The sequence below is a fragment of the Anguilla rostrata genome, chromosome 5 (assembly GCF_018555375.3).
Source record: "Anguilla rostrata isolate EN2019 chromosome 5, ASM1855537v3, whole genome shotgun sequence".
Taxonomy (NCBI): Eukaryota; Metazoa; Chordata; class Actinopteri; order Anguilliformes; family Anguillidae; genus Anguilla; species Anguilla rostrata.
This window is the reverse complement of record NC_057937.1, coordinates 53,651,974-53,671,558: the sequence shown is the minus strand read 5'-3', so window position 1 is coordinate 53,671,558 and position 19,585 is coordinate 53,651,974. Positions and strand designations below refer to the sequence as shown.

Here is a 19,585-nt window from a genome sequence, read left to right as displayed (position 1 = left end):
TAGTCTCTAATTTTGTCTCATATTCATCTTTTGATCTCAAATACAAACTTCTTAAGTATTTAACAAAAATAAATTTCACTCTACCATTCCCATATGTTTGGAGGACACTGTATAGCCTATATAATCATATTTGCTTTGTTAGTTTGGTCCCTCTGCAAGCGTCCCTACGAACGGAGCAAACGTTTATTAGAGACATTTGTTCTACTTGAATAGGCTATTCATGTGACATTGTGATGAGAACCAAGCAGCTGTTCTCGCTGTTTTACTACTATGAAGGAAACCATTTTAGCTTCCGTTACTAAATGTGCTGAAATGCTGCAAATGTCTCGTCCATTTCAACTCAACTTCATGCTGTCCATTACATTACATTACATTTATTTATTACCTTACATTTATTTAGCAGACACTTTTATCCAAAGTGAAGATGTCCACTTTACATCTTCGTACATTAGGCAAGTCAGAGCATCTACCTTGCTCAAGGGTGCAACAGCTGTGCCCCATCCTGGTTTTAAACCGACAGCCGTTTTACTATTTCAGATTCCTTAACTACTTTGGTTCACCGTACGTTTCAATACAAATGTGTTACCTACGTGGTAGCCAATGGGTCAGCCATCCTTCCAGCTGACCGACTGGTTACCAAGGAGGAAGTCGCCGCCTTGTTCAAGTGTCATTAAAGCTCTGAAGGTTAGTTACGCGCGGTTCTTCAGACAACATTTACAAGCACCTATGCAGTGTTGTTTCGTGTAAATGATGGAGATTTTGTTAAGTCCATAAAATGAAATGAAAGGTTTTATAATTACATGAGAGTTCACACATATACATAATTGCTGAGGTATGTTACACTGCCAGGAAATGTCATGACATATGAATATGTTTCCATTATTGGTGAATTATACGCATCAAATAGTGTTGACACATTTCTCTGACATTGTTATGCATATTTTTCAAATATTTCACGCCACTGTTTTATTCTGAAACAGTTTTGGGTAGTATCATCAAACGTCCTGTGAGAAAACAGCTCAGTATGCGCCCATAATTCCCATAGGTGAGTAGGCTCTTGTCGGACATTTGGACATACTTGGTTTAAAAAGAGATGAACTGTTCATTTGCCCTTACTGTGTGTTATCGCCTCAACGACGCTTCCACGTATGAGCGGTACGCGGGTGGGAGTGTATATGCGTTCGAACCGTTCCCTCGGCTAAGGGTGCATGCGTACAAGCCACTCATTCAAGCAAACAGCGCCCTTAGATTAAATGAGCCTCATTTAGAGTGAACGTCTCAGTTCAACCCAAGAACGCGCTCCGCTCTCCTCCAAGCAGTGACTCTGGCAGACCTCCCGCGCTCATATAGACAATCGCTGGATACGCTTACTGCGATGGAAGCTGACGCTACGTTTGGAAATATTTGACATTTCTTAATGGGATTAAAAGCAGAGCACATTGAAATTTGGGTGAAGCTGCTGGTTTCCACAGGGAAGACATACCGTGCGGGTTTCATTGTGCATGAGCGGTGGGATTATGGTGATTGAAGAAAGTTGGATTTTTCAAAAGCGACTTCGCGCTGTGGATTCACAAAATGCTGAGATAAAGCGAATCCCACGGCTATAGAGGCGGGCATATTTGGAATTACACTGGAAAAGGCAATGCACGGAGGTGAGTCCCGTTGAGCGATGAATCTGGCTGTGCTTTTTGATGAAAAGGTGTTTACATAGCCTATGTCTCGAGAATTTGTAGCTAATTTTCGGATATATTAACCGCCACACATATGGTAGTAACGCAAGACTGCCCTGCCAAAAAAGCATTTTGATAATTCTGGCGATACCAGTGTCTGTCCCCACTTACGAATATGTTTGGGTAAACAGTGAGTTGTTCTCGTCTTAAAATACGATTTCCCTGCAAGTTGTTCACTGTTTCTCTTTAGAGCAAGCACAGAATAAGATCGCCACCTACAGGGAAAGCTGATGCTACCTTTGATTTGGCTATAATAACGAAATTATCGACTTGGAGTTTAATGTCGACTCGTCCAGCAAAACACAAAAAACGTATCTCGTGTTATTTTACTTTTCTTGATTAATATACGATATCTGGTTTGCTGGTTTAATGTGAAGAGCCGTCAGAGCAAGATTTTGGCTTCATTTTTTAAATTTTTTATCGGCTGTTGTGGCGAAGATCACACAGCGATAATTGGCAAATAAAACGATTTACTACCATATCACCCGTCCGATACGGGGAAATAATCCAAGCAGCTAATTAGAATATAGGCCTACGATTGACGTGAACTGGCTCGGTGTTGTTAATTTAATATTTTTCGCGGTTCTCAAATAACATTGATTCATGATAAACGAGCTACGTGAAATGACGGATTAAAAAGTGATGTTTGGCTACATGTCCTTTCCGTCACGACCTCCTAGGAGGGTCGAGGAAAACCCTGCTTAGTATCAGTTCTGCAATGTAAAATTGATCGCGGGTGCTAAATAACATTCTCAGTTTTTGTTTAGCCTAATATGTTTCCTCAGACATGAATGCAGTTCGACAGCAGGCGTCGCGTGGGACTGTATGGTGACAGATGCGACGTTCCAACAAATGCTGGTTTTTTTGGCTCTAGTTTAGGCGCGTGGAACAGAAGTAGCCTACCCGGGCGGTTGGTGCTGAAGTGACAGCTCCCGCTGACTTTTGGGTCACGAAACACAGTTGCAGATTGGGTCTTCTTTGAAGCCCTGGAGTGAAATATGTAGTTTACGGAGTCTACCGTAATAATAAAAAATAATAAAAAAATAAAGAATTATGAGGGTGGATTCATAGCAGATAATTATTCCATAGTAACATTTGGTTTCACAAATGCGCTTTATGTTAGGACATATCCACTTACAATCTATAGAGGAATATGTGTAGCCTAGCCTATATAATCATAATGCGACTTGTGTGACCACAACTTTAGAAAAATCACACCATTATGCATATAGATATCATTCTCACGATATTATTCTTATATGTCTTGCTCCCTGTGGAACTGATTTGCATCCAACAGGAATTCAGTCTTTACATCGATGCTTTGTTTTCTAAATGAAAATTGATTAAGTAGGCTACGTTACGTAGTTCGTATTTATTTAACTTTTTCAATAAACCTATTTCTTTTCTGTTTTAGTCGTGTTTTCCTTTGTCTCGGGCTATGTCACTGTCACAACATAAATATATATATCTGATTCTTTGTTTTTTCAGTTTCGTTTTAATTTTAAAACGTTTGTTTAATTTGCCACGAATAGCCTACTGTAAAGTTTAGTGCAAATGCTTGTAATGGAAATGAAGAGTAGACCTACTGAAAATATTGATTTCGAATTAATTTTGTTGCAAAAGCATGCTTGTTTATATTTCAGTAGATCATACACGAATCAGGAAACGTTTAGCAAACCGATGTGCCTCCACTAACGCCTTTTCCTCTCCCCGGCGTCCATCGCAAAACAGAATTGTAATCCCCCACCAATGTGACGTGTTGCTGTATTTGTACGAATTCTACATGTAAATGACATTAGAATTACAGCATCGTCAACACACCTTTCACATAGTAGTTGGTTTCTGACCCGATAAACTCAATTCGAGGATATAATATTCATACCAGCATCATTAGTGTAATTATGCATGCGTGTGCATGTCATCCACTTTTATTCAATGTTACACGGAAGGCCAATTAATCTAATTTACACCAAGTCTTGGAGAAATGCTATATTATGAATATTTTACATTTTAAATTCTCGATCAAAAATGCATTATTGGTGAGAACGGTGTTTCATGTAAATCGATTGATTATCCGTAACAGTGCAATCAATCTCATTCATGCCTTGAAGGTTCGGGGCATTTGGCACATTGTTACATAAAATGTCAGTGAATGGCGTGAAAAGAGTTTCCTCGAGTGTAATAATGGCTACACACGACTTCTATCTCACTGTCTGCTCCCATCCGCTCCATGTCTTTGCCTCCCTATAATTCTTCTCACATTCTCTCTGTGAAATTGTTCTGTTGCCTTAGGAAAGCTGGTCTAGAACACTCCTGCAAAACAAGACGTTTTAAATCAATAGCTTTCATGTGTTGTCATAGGCCTTTCGTGTAGTTTTGTTACACTGTGAACTTGGATGAGGTATGAAATGCTATTAACTTATCAAAGCGCTTCAATGATGCTTCAGTTTGCCAAGCATAGAGTAGTGTTGTCAAGGACACTGATGCCAGGGCGGTTTGAACGGCACTCGACTGCGAAATGGGTTCCCTCCTACTATGTGCCACGTGATCATAGTTGGCCGTACTCCCTGAACTATAACTCCAGCCATGCCTGCAGATAAATGAAATAAGTTCAGAGAATAATAGAAAGAGATAGAATAAAGCAAGTGGAGGGTAGAGAGAGAGAGAGAGAGAGAGAGAGAGAGAGAGAGATTTCGGACTCAGTGTTACCGTCTCCGCAAGCTGAAGGAGACGCATTAGAAGCAGACTGTAGCAAATCAAGGACATCTCAGCAGTTACCCGGAGTTGTGGCGTGACAAGTGTACAGAGGTTGTGTGTGGTATTGCGCTGACAGCGCGCGTACAGTAGCCTTGGGGCTCTGCTGATGACAGCTTCTTACTCGTCGCATTTCAGGCCTGTACGCCTTAACTGTCTTTCCAGTCTTAACGTGCCTTGTTTGAATATCGGCTGCTGAGCTGACCGAGAATGGTTAAGCATTTCCATCCAAATGCTGATCCAGGATCAGCTTAGTGCAACGTTATATTGTGGTGAGCAATAGTCGCTTTTCTTGGGGTCGCTTACTCAGTGCGTTGAGTTTTTTTTTTTTTTTAAAGATCGTAGCTGTAATCTATCTAAAGTAGTTTGCAGTAGGCTACAGAAAAACAATTTATGTTTGAATTTATTTGGTGGGAGGGTCACCTTCTTTCAGTCTCGTGTTTATTAGAACGCCCAGTGGAACGCATGAATAAACAGTGTACAGAAAATGTGCATATATGCATGAATTAACCACGTGATCTATTTGTGATGATCTTTTATCTGTGGTGGATTTCTCGTAACAGTAGAGCCGCCCCAGGAGATAGATTTACCTTACTCGTGGTGCTTTGTTTATTGTCCTGTTTTTAGACACATTGCTGCGGAATGGTCGCAGCGGGATTTGCGGTGATTCACAGCTTATTGCGGAGAGTAGCGATGGTTTTGATCGATTTGTGCTTCATCTGGAGCAGTACATAAATAGCGGGACCCCCTTCCCGGAGTACAAAGTCAACAACTGCAGCCACGAACAGGTAGTGTGTGGACTGGTCGAAGGTCCTGCGGTTTCCGCATGGGGTTGTCAGTTAAGCCTCTACCTGGATCTCTGCGGCTGTGCTCTAAGCCATTTCTTTTTCGTTTTTCGTTGATCTCAAATCAGAGATCAGACCAACGAACAAATGGTTCAGTAAATGCTTAGTAGAAGATTCAGCAGACTATACGATACCCCCTTGAATATCTTCGTCTCTTGACTAAATGGAAGTCCTAATTGAATTATTTATGTCTATTATTTATTCTCACGGATTCTCGTCAGTACACATAGTCCATTCTGATGGTATGACATTGCATGAATATGTTTCCTTGCATGTTTTAAAAGTTCCACAGTCCCAGACCCATTTTGTCATATCTTTTAATAAACATGGGCATGGGAGCGTTAAGTATTCATAAACAAAATGGAAATTATATGTGCTTTATTTCAGCCTGGGTTCTCCTCATACTCCTTGAAGAAGGCTTTGCCCTGGCACAGAAAACTAGAGGTTTGTTTATATATATATATATTTTTTTTTTTATCATTGTCTTATCACACAAACATAGTGTGTTATCTGTTGCAAATACAAAACTAATCTTAGTTATTTTACTAATATGTCTATCTGAGCCATGAGTTTTGGGCAACAGAACTTGTAGTTTCCAGTTCAGTTTTTTCCACAGTTTGTCTGTAGCTGTGCTTTATGACAAATCAATTGGGTGTGATTAAGTGGTGATTAGATAATGAGTGACTAACCATAATGACCTTGGGGCTGTCCAGCAAACTGACAGTTGATTAGATGAGAGAATTCTGTCAAATAATAATGTCTAATGAAATGTTAAATAATATATTATGGTGCTGTACACAATTGGGTTAAAAAATAAAAGATGAAAATAAATATAAATATGATGGGTAAAAATTTCTTTGCACAAACAGAATATTTTCCCAGCAAAATGTCTCCTTGCCCCTGTAGAGCTCCAGAATGTGGACGACACGTCGAAAAACAGCGGGCAGTGCGGCACGTGGATACGGAACTCGAACGGGGGCCTCTTCACCTCCCCAAACTACCCCAACACCTACCCCCCCAACAGGGAATGCGTTTACATCCTGGAAGGTATGTCGCCTCTGTGCTCAGAAAGCTGGTTTAAAGCATGCACACAGCCAGTCAAAGAACGCCCCCTCTCACCCCTGGACCTGCTTTCTCAATGCTTCTATAGAGCCCTGGAGTCGTATCCATTAACTTAAACATTAACCGTATTGCAGCTCTGATGTTATTAGCATTTCTCTATCTCCAGGCAACATTAGCATTGTCTTGTCTTTTGTTAAGTGTGTAGCCCAATCAAGCTGATGATGTGGAACTCAGGTGCCCTTTTCCACTAAAGCTGCCTCCTGAAAGGTTCACAAGAAAACCTGGGTCTCACTCTCACCGAGCAATGAATCTCGCCTAATAGAAAGAGCAGGCTAGGAAATGCAAATGAGTCAAACTGAACAGCGCTAAGAAATGTAAATAAGCCAAGCTAAAAAGCATTAGCAAATGCAAAAGAGCCAAGCCAAGCAGTCATAAAGGAGGATCACATCAACTTCTGTGTAATTGGACAGAGCCTACAGTGGTGAAAACCTGAACTATGATCCTTGCTCCCTCGGTCCACCAAAATGTTTCCCGGGCTTCTGTTTTAAGTGAAGAAAAGCAATGGGTGAGCACCACCTCTCAATCTTAACTCCTGATCTGGACCTGTGAGAGAAAATGGATTACATATGTGAGCAGAAGTGCAATCAGAAAACTCCATTAACATCTCCTGGTTCATACCACTCTATGCTTTTACATCATACTTGCAATTAAGGGTATTTGCAATCTGCCACTTTACAGCTCATTATGGATTCTAAAGCTAAATTAACCCTTTATATGTCACATATATGGTTGTGAGGTGTGTAGACGTTAATGTTGCGGTACATCAGTGTTATTGGGGAGTATTACTATATGGGAAAAGCGAAGTTATATATATATATATATATAGTTATATTATATTATATGTAGTTTTATCAGTAGCAGGATGTGTTAGTGTGCAGTGCTGTATAAAAATAAGTGCCCATGCTGGATGGTGTTTACTACATCAGTGTTCAGTCTCATCTTTAATGTACAGTGGACCATGTAGGGAAGTGTAGTAGATGGCACAGAGTTGTGATGTCAGAAGGGTTATGGGAGGAGCAGAAAGGGTTGCTCCTCCTCTTTGGCCACTGTCAGAGATTGCCGTTGTCTCCCAAAACTGACCAGACAGAGACTGACCCACAGGCACAAGAAGCTGCAGTTGAGGTTGGTTGGTAATTATTCTCAGGACCCAGATTTTAAGAGCTCGAGAGATCTCTAGACACTCTCACCTTATTGTCTGGGCAAATCGCTTATTGTTACGGCGGTAGGTATGCCAGAGACATACCAGCTGAGACGTTGGTGAGGGTGTCAGGGACTTGTTCTAGTTTGCGTTCACGTGGCATATTTGGTGTATTATTCCTCTTCTAGCCATTCAAACCTTATCCTGTGTCTCATAATTTATATTCCCCGATCAACAATGTTCCCTCGCAGCCCGGCAATGCTAAGGCCTTTGTTGAGTATGGTACAAAATGGAGAACGCCGAAAATGTGTTTGAGTCCGTTCTTTGAGAGGTAAACCGCTCTGTTCCACAGCGTGAGTTGCGCCGTCTTCATCTTAGACCCGTCTTCAGCAAGTCCGTGTGACTGATGTGAATTCACTTGGCTACATTCCAAAAAGTGGGCGGGGTTTGTTTTTCACCTCACACGGCACTGTTTTTCCCACGCGTGCAGCGGAGAAGTCTAATCCGGGGTCGTGGGGCTAATTGATAATCAACCCGGGCGTTTCTCATTGCCCTCACACAGGCCCATTAGAAAGGCTAAGGCTAAGCCTCCCGTGCTTTCGGGGAGACCCGCGTTGGCGTGTGGCGTGTTTGAGGCTCCGGTCGCCTGGGGAGCTCTTGGTTTGCTTTTCGGGGCCCGTCAGGAGACCTGTTCTCTGCCTCGGCTCATTTTATTATTGTTTTCGATTTACTTTGTGTTCCCTTCAACCCAAATGGAGGAGCAAACCGCCCATGCGGCCGGTTTGGAGTTGCTGTCTGTGAGTCATTCTTAGTCACTGCCTCTGCCACCGTGCGCACCTGGCACTCTGCCCCAGAATCGCAAGGCCGTCGTGCGTGTGGAAGAGTGTGCTCAGGATGTGCTGCGTGTGGGTGGAGAGCGTCGGGTGGTGTTGACTACGACGGCGATCAGTGTGGCAAATGGGGGAAAAAAATTTAGGAACAGTAAAATGTTTGGTGCGGTGTACATTTAAATCTTAAAGAGTGTATTTTATCCCTCTTGGACTCTTAAAACATTGTTGTGCTGGGCAGGGTATATAGCAGGTTGTGCAGTAGACTTTGTATGAGTTTGCAGTGGATTGTTCGGAGTGGCCTAAGGTTGAGAGCTCTTCTGTCTGACCTTTAGTTATTACCCTTTGTCCTGCTGGTACGGCGTCTCCACTGCTGTCAGTCCGAAAGTCACGGTTGCCGGGAGACGCTGGACACCGTCATAGTCAGCAGACAGATTTCATCCCTCCTGTCATCCCTCTCTCACCGCCCTTTTATTCATCATGGCGGGATCGTGCTGTTCGCAACATCTGCACCCCATCTGTCACAGCGGCCCGGCCTCAGCCCCCACTGTTTGACCTGTGCTTTGAATCCAGATCCAGAAAAGGCCCAAGTTTCCTTCACTCTTAGAAATGAAGTTCTCGTAAAGATACAAACGCTTGTCACTGGGGTGGTACCCCCTAGGTGCATAAAATTCTACCCAGCAATACATAATTTATTTATTTTACCTTTTCTGCTTGTGAAAATGTAATTATTAGTACCCAAATAGAACAGTATTGTACTTTCAGGATATATTTGGCAAATTTGTACCCTAAAATAAAAAAATGTACCCCGACTGTCCCTTTATTCCTGAGAATGTTTGTGGATTCTGGGTGTGTCCCTCACAAGGAGAAATCACCTGTGTGAAATGTATGAACATTTGTCCACAGATTTTATTGTAACCCCAATTGCATTTAAATCTGAGCAATCAGTGTGAGCAAGCAATTCATTTATGCCTAACCAAAACAACCTTTTTAAATTGTTTCAGAGTGATGATGCTATGTTATTGAAGAAATGGGGAAAAAAAATTACTGAGACTCTTAATGCAAAATGAAGCACATTATAAATGGATTTCATTTTGTGATTTCTTGGATCTGGTATTATTAAGCTTTTTCTAGAGTTGTGGTGTATCATTCTGATTGGTTAAGGAGGAGTGGGTATCCTGAGGCAATAATGTCAAGCTTGATTCTCTGAGGATCACATGTACTCTCCTTGCTCCAACCTCTGCTCTTAATTGACATAATTAGCCAACTCATTATTCAGTTTTTAGCAGAGCAAACATGACATCTAAAGAGTGTGCTGCATTCTAAAGAAGCATTTTGCTGCCAACCTTGTGAATATATATAAACAGCATATCGGTAATAATGATGTGACCTTCCTGCTGTAGTAGTTGTACTTGCTGCTTGCTCTGCACTTGCACTGCAGGAGAGCAATGTACTACTGAGAGAGCCGCCTTCTGAAACCCCGCCCCCTCCCTCCTCCTTCCCTCCCACCAGCCCTCCCCCGTCAGAGAATCCAGCTGGCGTTCGACAAGACGTACTACATCGAGCCGTCCTTCGAGTGCCGCTTCGACCACATCGAGGTGAGGGACGGGCCCTTCGGGTTCTCCCCGCTCATCAACCGCTTCTGCGGGGCCAAGAGCCCGGGCGTGGTCACCTCCACCGGCCGCTTCATGTGGATCAAGTTCACCAGCGACGAGGAGCTGGAGGGCCTCGGCTTCCGCATCAAATACGCCTTCATCGCAGGTAACCGGGGCAACCTCCCCGCCCAGGACCACGCCCCTTTCTCCCGTCCTAGGTGTGGAAAGCCTGACCTGTCCAGCATTTTTTTTAAAATATAAAGCTCTGAAATCGCATACTGAGTTGTTTGTTGTGTACGTTTTGCGCTTGAGGGAACATTTTAAGGGAAACACTAAGTTTGGCTTCTTTTAATTCAAGTGCCTGATTTCCTTGAGTTTGCAACAGAAAGTAAACGATTGCTGTCTATCAATCGTAGTCTGAGAAATCAATTCATATTCAGTGTGTAGTGTCAGTATCAACAAATATTAACTTACTGAACTGGAGAAACATGAACTTCAAAAATGAACCTAGTTATGGTCAACGTGAATACAGGTGATAGACAGGTCATTGATGGCTGAGGGGGCTCTCCAGAACCAGATATGGAGACACCTGGCCCACTGCTACCTGTTTTTCTGCTCTGCCATTAAAGACATGGCAGATCTTTGCCACTGGTTCATATATAAGTGATTCTGCCTCTTTTCATCTATCCAGACCCAGATTTTCATCTTCATGTGGGAGGACTTCTAAATCCAATTCCAGGTAAGCTCTCCAACATTTCAGTAGTTTGTCCAATAGAATTTGTAGCATTCTCTCTTTATCTCTCTCTTTTTCACTCTCTCTCTCTTGCCCGCCCCCCCTTTCTTTTACTCTCTTTCTTCTTCTTCTGAATGTTTTACTTCTAACACCATCTCCCCATATCTTCTCTGTCCCTACTTCATGTCACTTTGCCTATCTGTAATCATCGCTCTCTATTTCCACTCTTACCATCTTTCTCTCTGCTTCCCTCTTCCCGTCGCCCCCCATCCCCCTCTCTCCAGACTGTCAGTTTGAAGTCAGCGGCTCTGATGGGGTAATCCGCTCCAGTCAGGTTGAGGAGGCGCAGAAGGTGAAAACAGGCGATGCACTGGACTGCATCTGGACGGTCCGCGCGCCCCCAAAGTCCAAGGTTAGCATCCGGCCCCCCCAAACGCATCCGCCCCCTACACAGAGAGAATGATGCACCTTATCCCCTACTCACAGCAGTGCAGAGAAATCCCCCGCTAGGGAAGGACCTCGCTCAGCGCTCAAACACGCTAAAAAAACCTTCCTTGGCCGCGTCTCTTCTGAGGAAGGTTGAAGGGTGCCTTAAATCAGCATCTGGTACCAGACCAGCAATGCAGGGAGAGTTGCGCCCGCTCCACCAGGAACAGAGCCAAGAGCGACATCGCCGCCCCGCCAATCCGCCCTCCCGGTCCGCGGTAAACACAGGGTGGAGGCGGTCTGATGACTGTTCTTACCGCCGTCGGTGACCCGCCGCTGCTCTCCCGGCTCTCCTGAGCGCTGCTGCTGTAATCGGCGGCTCCGGCGCTAATGAATTAAAGGACGACCTGTAGCGTCTGTTCAGCGTCTCCCGGCTGCCGCTCTCAGAGGAGCGTCTCTGCCGTGGCCCAGCTGGCTCCTGCAGGAGAGCGCTGTTAAAACGCGGGGGCGGGAGCCAGAATCCTTCACGCGTTCTGTCGAGGCTCCAGGGTCGCCGCCGTAGTTTGGATGTGATTTTCAGCGCTAAACTGAGGCAGGAGGCAGAAGGTAGCCTTGCTATGGCACGTGCAGCTGTGGAACTGGAAGGGCCGCTCTACTGCTTGAGCTTACAGGCTGAATAGCCTCCATTTCCTGCACGACGTGGCGGTGAGCTCTCACACTGGACTTTGGTTCAGCTGTCACACTGGACTTGAGAACGCATTTGTACATGCGCCCTCCTGCATGCTGCAAGTCACTGATACTTTTACGCTCGTCAGTCAGCCAGCTGCAGTTGGAGGACTGCAGCTATTGCACGCTTGGCACAGTTAATGCAGCAGTCACCCAATGACAATAGCTTCTGTCACTGTAGTCACTATAGTCACTAGCTTCTGACTACAGCTCTCTCTCCCTGGGTTAAGAGACTACTGCCACTCATTTTATTTTCATTTTGTACATTTTTAAAAATAATGTTTGGGACAAAGTCATATTTTTTTATTGATTTGGCTCTGTACTCCACAGTTTTAGATTTATAATCAAACAATTCACATGTGGATAAATTCCCGGCTTTTATTGAAGGGTATTTTTATACATTTTGGTTTCAGCGTTTAGAAATTACTGCACTTTTTATAAATAGTCGCCCCATTTCAGGGCTTCTCAACTCTTTCTGACTAATCAGATGTGTTCAATTGCTTCCTTAGTGCAGGTGTTAGATAGCTTTCAGTATCTAGTTTTGATTCTCGCCTTTTGATTGCCTTTGGAGTCTGTTATTGGTGTTTGTCAACATGAAGACCAGAACTGTGCCAGTGCAAGTCAAGGAAGCATTATGAGGCTGAAAATTAACCTCATGTGAATTGTTCGATTACAAATCTAAAATTGTGAAGTACAGAGCCAAGTCTATAAAAAAAATATGTCATTGTCCCAAATGGAACTCAACATGGGGCTGAGCATGTGCAATTTGCGGCCTAATTTGGTATGGTGAACTGTCTGCAACTGCGTTTATGCACGAACATCACTGTCAGGGTTAGTCTCCAGAAAACGCGGTGTTGCCAGCTGCTTCTTTTCACACTGCAGACTACAGATCAGTTAGAGTGGAAACTGAGGAAGACCTTTCATTTGCGCCTTTACCGTTCAGTTCACAGGAGCTAGAACGGGGGTCACTAGATAGCGATGAAACGCGAACCTCTATTCGAATTAACCCTCCCGTGCCCTGGGTGACGCAATAGGCAATTGTGTGCTGCCCTTTGGAGCTACCTGCCACAGACTGCACTGCCACAGTCCAAATTCAGTCTGAGACTAGGGCTCATCGATACACCAAAGCATGGTGCCTTAACCGAATGAGCCTCCCGGCAGCCTCTATTCCTCTGATTCTTCACCCCACAATCAGGGTCTGATTCTGGGCCACACAGCTCACATTAGCACTACCAAGGCTTGATTCCGAGCCACACAGCTCACACTGGCATCATCAGGATTTGAGTCCAGACCACAAATGGATCATTACCCCGAGAGCCTACACTTTATCAGGATGCACCTGAAATGTACCATTTGACAAATGAAACTGTTACGACACAAACCAACCCTTCCACTCCAAAATATGCACATAAAACCATTAGAAAAAGAAAAAAAAACCAAGGAAACTGAAGACTGCTGTGTGTTAGGGTGCCATTAAGATATTCATTAAAATGTGACTTCGACCACACACACTAAAAAACAAACTAATGGTACAGCTGCAAGAGGACTAGGGTGTATGTGGTGTGAATGGAGTGATTTCAAAAACAAAAGGGGGTGAGCCACCTCCACACACTAAAACGGCTAACAGAATACCTGTGATTATACTGCAGCCTGTTCCCCAAAATAAAACAGAGACAGAGTGCGGGACATCTGTGTGACCGTCATCCTAACCTTTCAGCTAGCTTCTGGCTGTCCTGAACCTGGCTGTGTCCTGTCTGTCGCAGATCTATCTCCGCTTCATGGAGTACCAGATGGAGCACTCCAACGAGTGCAAGAAGAACTTTGTGGCGGTCTACGACGGCAGCAGCGCCATCGAGAACCTGAAGGCCAAGTTCTGCAGCACGGTGGCCAGTGACGTCATGCTGGAGAACGGGGTGGGCGTGGTCCGGATGTGGGCCGACGAGAACAGCAGGCTCAGCCGATTCCGGATGCTCTTCACCTCATTCGTCGACCGTGAGTGACGGCTTCTCCGACCAAAGAGCACGACTGACTCTTCTCTGTCAGCACAACTAAGGGAGTGACCAATCAAGAGTTTTAGCACGTACAGAATCATTTAAAACTTAGTAAATCAGGCCCAAGTGTCCATTTAATTCTTTATTTACTGTTTAAATGATCAGTTATCAGCTTGATATGGATATGTATATATTCAGTGGCACGTATAATACTTTTATTTTGTTGTTTTGGGTTTTTGTTCACACTTAACGTTCTCCTGCAGCTCTGAGTACTGTAAATGTCTCACAACACTTATACTTGTAAAGTTGGTTCAAAACAACATCTAACTCAACCCTAATGTGGTGGATTTAAGGTGATGGTAGTGTAGCACAATGGTTAGGGAACTAGGCTCGTAACTCCAAGAATCTAGGTTTGATTTCAAGGTGGGGCACTGCTGTTGCACCCTCGAGCAATGTCCTTAATCTGCTTCAGTGAATATCCAGCACTATAAATGGATTTTATGTAAAGAATGTAAGTTCCTCTAGATGAGCACATCTGCGGAATGCATAAAATTTAGAGGTTAAGTTGGAAAAAAGCTTTTGTGTGACACCAACAATATGCGAAGCAAAAAGCCGTTGCACTGATGCAAATAATAAGCACAAATAAACTAGAGTTCCAAATGCGTATCGAAATAGCGTAAGGCTATAAGTGCTCGCTATGCCAACGGGTTTCTACATGTCAACATGTTTGCTCAAAGTCGTAAACAAAATAAGCACCTTAGATTTCTCAGAATTTATGGAATGACACTGAAAGCAGATGAATTAGTGGCTGTTGTGTATAAATCAATGCTCTCCCTCACACCTGCTTGCAGGAGCGTGCACACCAGTGGCAGGCATTGATACGGCCTGAAAGGCCAGGTACAGTACAGATAACATCAGCAACAATAAATACTGGTTGTGAAGCCGGGGCCAAACTTGGACTGTTTTTGAGCTTGCAGTCCATTAGCTGAGTGCTTGTTTTGTTAAGTCCAGCAAAGTAGGGCAATTTGGCTGGCCTTAACCTGACTCCCTGTGTTCTGAGTATCTTTAGGAACTAGGCCGCATACAATGGGAACAGCTGAACTCAATAAACAGTAGCGGTTATCTTATGCGAGGGTGGGATCGTTGTGCTTTAAAGGATTTAAGCTTTGTGTCGTCATGAATAACATACACTAAAAACTTTATATATATATATATATGACATAAGGGCTATTAAAAACGTGTTACCTGTTTCGGGACTAAGCTGTTCATAATTCCTAATCAGGAATACATTTAGAAGAAAACGTTGATGAAAACTCCATTAATAAATTTGCATTTTTCTCTCAAGCTCTGTAATAAGTTTTCAAGTTGTTAATATGCTGGCTGCAAATGAACACCTTCTCTCTAAGAATGGATCAATTCTATAAACGAAAAATTGACTGGCCTTTTATCACTTATAAAGAAAAATAGGTTTTCCTCTCTCCGTAAATTAAATTTAGATGTTACAGATACATAATGTTCTCAGCAGAACTGGAAATACAGAAATGCGGATAAAAGAGCACTGTGGGATGCCTTGAATATTGCTGCGGAGGGAGCAATTGTTCTTCTGCCTCACTGGTGATTTCTTTAAATGCCTGAATAATCCAGAGAATTAATTGCTGTGTTTATTTCAAACATGGACTGAATATCAATGTTTTATTTATCTTCCGCAGGAACGCTGAGATATTAGACTGCCGCTAGAGCTTTTGTGTTCCGGGGAATGCAATAAACAAGACACTGGCTTCCCCCTAGTGGTGTCAAATGCAACAGTCAGCGTCGTCCAAACTAGTGCAGCATCAGTTGTGCGTACGCGTGCCCTCCTGAATGGATAATGTTGTTTATGCCTTTAATACGTATATAAAGTTCATGTCATTCACTGCAGCCGACCTCCACAGCAGGCCTGAAAGGCGTCCGCGAAGCCTCTGATTAAATGGTGAGATTGCAGTGTGCTGACACTCAGGAGAGACGCAGTGAAGCCCGGGGATGTGTAATCTGTTTGGAGGGAGCGCCGAGCCAAGGGAGCTCCTCCGGTTTCTGGTGACGGGAGGCGCGTTACGACCCTTCATCCCGCTGTCAGAACCGCTTAGCTTTTCATGATGCGAGAAGCGATTCGGGTCAGCCCCTCGACGCCGCGTGGGCACAGCGCGCAGCGCACACCGGTTTGTACCGCTGGCTGACACGGAGTGGGGAGGGGTGACCCGCTCGGAACAGCTAACGCATGTCAGAGAGGGGGGTCACAGAGCGCGCGACAGGGCGACCCCCTACCCGACACTGCCGAAACACTGCTGCCGTTTTCGTTTTGTTTGCTCGCCTACCGCATGACTCAACCGCTATTTCGCCTCAGCGCGCCTGACTGCCTCCCGCGCCTGACGAAAATCCTGAGCGAAACAAAAACGCGTTTGGAATTTAACCCTTTCCCCTCCCCAACCGGGGCGTCAGCACGTACAGTACAGCGTGCATTCGGGTGCTGTCTGTTGCGCCTGTAAGGTGACTGTACGGTACGCAGTCTTTCAGTCCCTCTCCAGGCTCACAGGTTTGATTGGCTGTACAGTACGCAGTCTTTCAGTCCCTCTCCAGGCTCACAGGTTTGATTGGCTGTACGGTACGCAGTCTTTCGGTCCCTCTCCAGGCTCACAGGTTTGATTGGCTGTCGCAGGTGGCTGTCGTTCTGATGTCCCTGTTCTGTCTCTCAGCTCCCTGCTCGGGCAACACCTTCTTCTGCCACAGCAACATGTGCATCAACAACTCCCTGGTGTGCAACGGCGTCCAGAACTGCGTGTACCCCTGGGACGAGAACCACTGCAAGGGTAGGTGGCCTCTCTCCCCCTCTGGGGCTCCAGCCTTGCGGTTCCTCTGCGAGGCTCCAGGAACCTGACTCACCCTCTCCTGTGCACACCCTGTAATCCGCTGCATTCGAAGGTAGATTGCTTTCGCTTCAGAGAGCACCGTCGAGTGCAGCCGTAATGAGCGGAATAAAACCTGGTGCTTTTGTTTCGCCCGCCCCTGACTGGTGGAACACTCCCGCCCCTTTCAATGAAACGCTCACTTAGCCCCACGTGCTACGGTGAGTTATATGTGTGTGTTCTTTCCCATTATTACATCATTTTTTTTTAATACTGTAAAGCTGTTTGTGAGAACTGGCTGCTGGCTTTTTAGGTTGTTTTTCAGTAAACATGTTTCTGTTGCTTTGTTTGGAGCTTTTATTTTTGATGAATGGGTTTTTCTTTCGTGAGCTTGTTTATCCGTGCGTCACTAGCAGATGAGCAAAGGCCTGGAGAAATTTTACAAAGGCGCACATTTTAAATATTGAACATTTTGTCCGCCCACAGAGAAGAGGGGGAAGGGCCTCTTTCACCAGATCACCAAAACGCACGGCACGGTCATCGGCGTCTCCGCCGGCGTGGTCCTGGTGCTCTTCATCATCTCCATCCTGGTCCAGATGAAGCAGCCGCGCAAGAAGGTGGTGTCCCGCCGGCCCGTCTTCAACAAGGCGGGCTTCCAGGAGGTCTTCGACCCGCCGCACTACGAGCTCTTCTCCCTGCGCGACAAGGACGTCTCCTCGGACCTGGCCGAGCTGTCGGAGGAGCTGGAGAGCTACCACAAGCTCCGGCGCTCGTCCACGGCCTCGCGCTGCGTCCACGAGCACCACTGCGGCTCGCAGGCCTCCAGCGCCAAGCAGAGCCGCACCACGCTGGGCTCCATGGAGCTGCCCTACCGCAACGACTTCTCCCAGCCGCCGCCCATGAAGACCTTCAACAGCACCTACAAGAAGAGCTGCTACGGCTACAAGCAGGCGCACGACTGCGCCGAGCAGGTCATCGAGGACCGCGTCATGGAGGAGGTGCCCTGCGAGATCTACGTGCGCGGCGGCGGGGGGGCGCACCGCAACAACAGCGACGCCGCGCAGGCCCGCTCCATGTCCATGGACTTCTGAGGAAGAGGAAGAGGAGGAGAGGGGGAGGGAGATGGGGGAGGGGGACATGTCATTCTGCCGCATTTATTTATTGGCTCTTCGTTTTTGTTTTTTTGGTCACATGGGGTGGATTACTGTGTGCTCAGCCTGCCTCATTCAAGAGACTGAAATCAAAAATGAAAAATAAAAACAACTGGAAAATTTGGACAATGACATCATCAGGGGCGTTTCATTGCTTGCTGGAATATTACCTTTACACAGTGTGATTGATTCTTATGGCCATAATTTATTTGTACACATTTATTATAGTTTTTTTACATATTAAACAGATGGTCTTGTTCCTGCTTGAATATATGCTTCAGGACATCACGGGCAACAGCTAAGAGGTGGCATTGTGCAGATACACTCGTTTTTACATCTTCTGAATAGGCTGACCGTTCTTACCGCACGCGTGATATATGCAGATAGGCGGATATGTGCTGTGCCCGCACACGTGAACGACGGGAGCATGAGGGAAAATTGTACGGCAGTTGAAGTCGCCGTCAACTCGCGTCTGTGTCCGCGGCAGACACTGGAGAACGCCGAAACGCACAGCCTCGTGCACATCACGGACAGCTGTCCTCTGCGCTAGTTCCCTTTTCGGTTATTTGTTTTTGTTTCGATTTTTAAAAATTATAATCTCTCATTGCATTGACATGTCTGTGTCTGTCTGTTCATTGCTCCAGCATTAGCTGTGTGACTGTATAGTCATATGAACATTGTTCCCAGGATGAACTGATATAACATTTTTCACAGACTGGTAATATATGGTTTTAGTATGCACGGAAATTGTAAATGAGACAACTATATTACATGTTAATACACATTTAAATGAAAATTAAATGGAATAATTATTTAATGTCAAAATGTCATTTTTCACGTCCTTGCATATAGGTTAAGGTATTATAGAATGTATTTTATGATGTATGTAATTTTGTAAAATATATGTTAATAACATAGCATCTATTGTAGTGACAATAATGGTTTAGTAGATTATAGATATTTTGACATCAAAAAAAGTCTTATTCATAATATTTTTATTTCTGATTGTGAACATCTATTTCTTAACTCGTCTGAACAATGACGTTTGCAAAAACAAGAGGCTAGCTCCTATGAAGCTATGCTAAATAAACACATTTTCTTTGTAGAGCACTATTTTCCCTTATTTTTATGATTAGATGTGCCGTTTTTGCTTTGCCAAAACAGAAAACATCTGCGCTATTTTCCTAGCACCATACTGTCACTGCTAGCACATTCAGATCCCAGGCAAGGTACCAAGGTAATTAACATGAATTGTTTCAGCAAATGTCAAGCTGTATGAATGGATACATTACATTACAGGCATTTAGCAGATGCTCTTATCCTGAGAAACTTACACAATTTTTTTTTAACATAGCATTTGCATTGCCTCCATTTATACAGCTGGATATATACTGAAGCAATGCAAGTTAAGTACCTTGCTCTAGGCCTCTAGGGTACAATGGCAGTGTCCTAACCGGGAATCGATCCTGTGACCTTTAGGTTACACGACCAGCTCCTTACCCATTATACTACACTGCTGCCCACTGCTGCCCGCAGTGTAGTATAATGTACACTGTGGATGATATGTACAAAGAAAGCTATTTAAATTATGGCATATGGATATGGGTATCTAGTGGGCAAGCACAGTATAGAAAAAAATTATAATAAAAGAAAAAGACAATGATTTAA

The 19,585-nt window shown here is 44.5% G+C and overlaps 1 protein-coding gene across 1 annotated transcript; it reads left to right on the top strand.

Moving 5' to 3' along the window:
• The first annotated feature begins 1,163 nt into the window (after positions 1-1,163).
• On the top strand, positions 1,164-19,022 carry LOC135255694 (neuropilin and tolloid-like protein 2). The gene is made up of 9 exons (XM_064337209.1): positions 1,164-1,652; positions 5,717-5,773; positions 6,236-6,376; positions 9,929-10,177; positions 10,703-10,750; positions 11,029-11,156; positions 13,660-13,888; positions 16,617-16,730; positions 17,253-19,022. Exons 1-9 carry the CDS (start codon positions 1,643-1,645, stop codon positions 17,855-17,857), a joined length of 1,581 nt encoding a protein of 526 aa, XP_064193279.1. The 5' UTR covers positions 1,164-1,642; the 3' UTR covers positions 17,858-19,022.
• Positions 19,023-19,585: the final 563 nt, after the last annotated feature.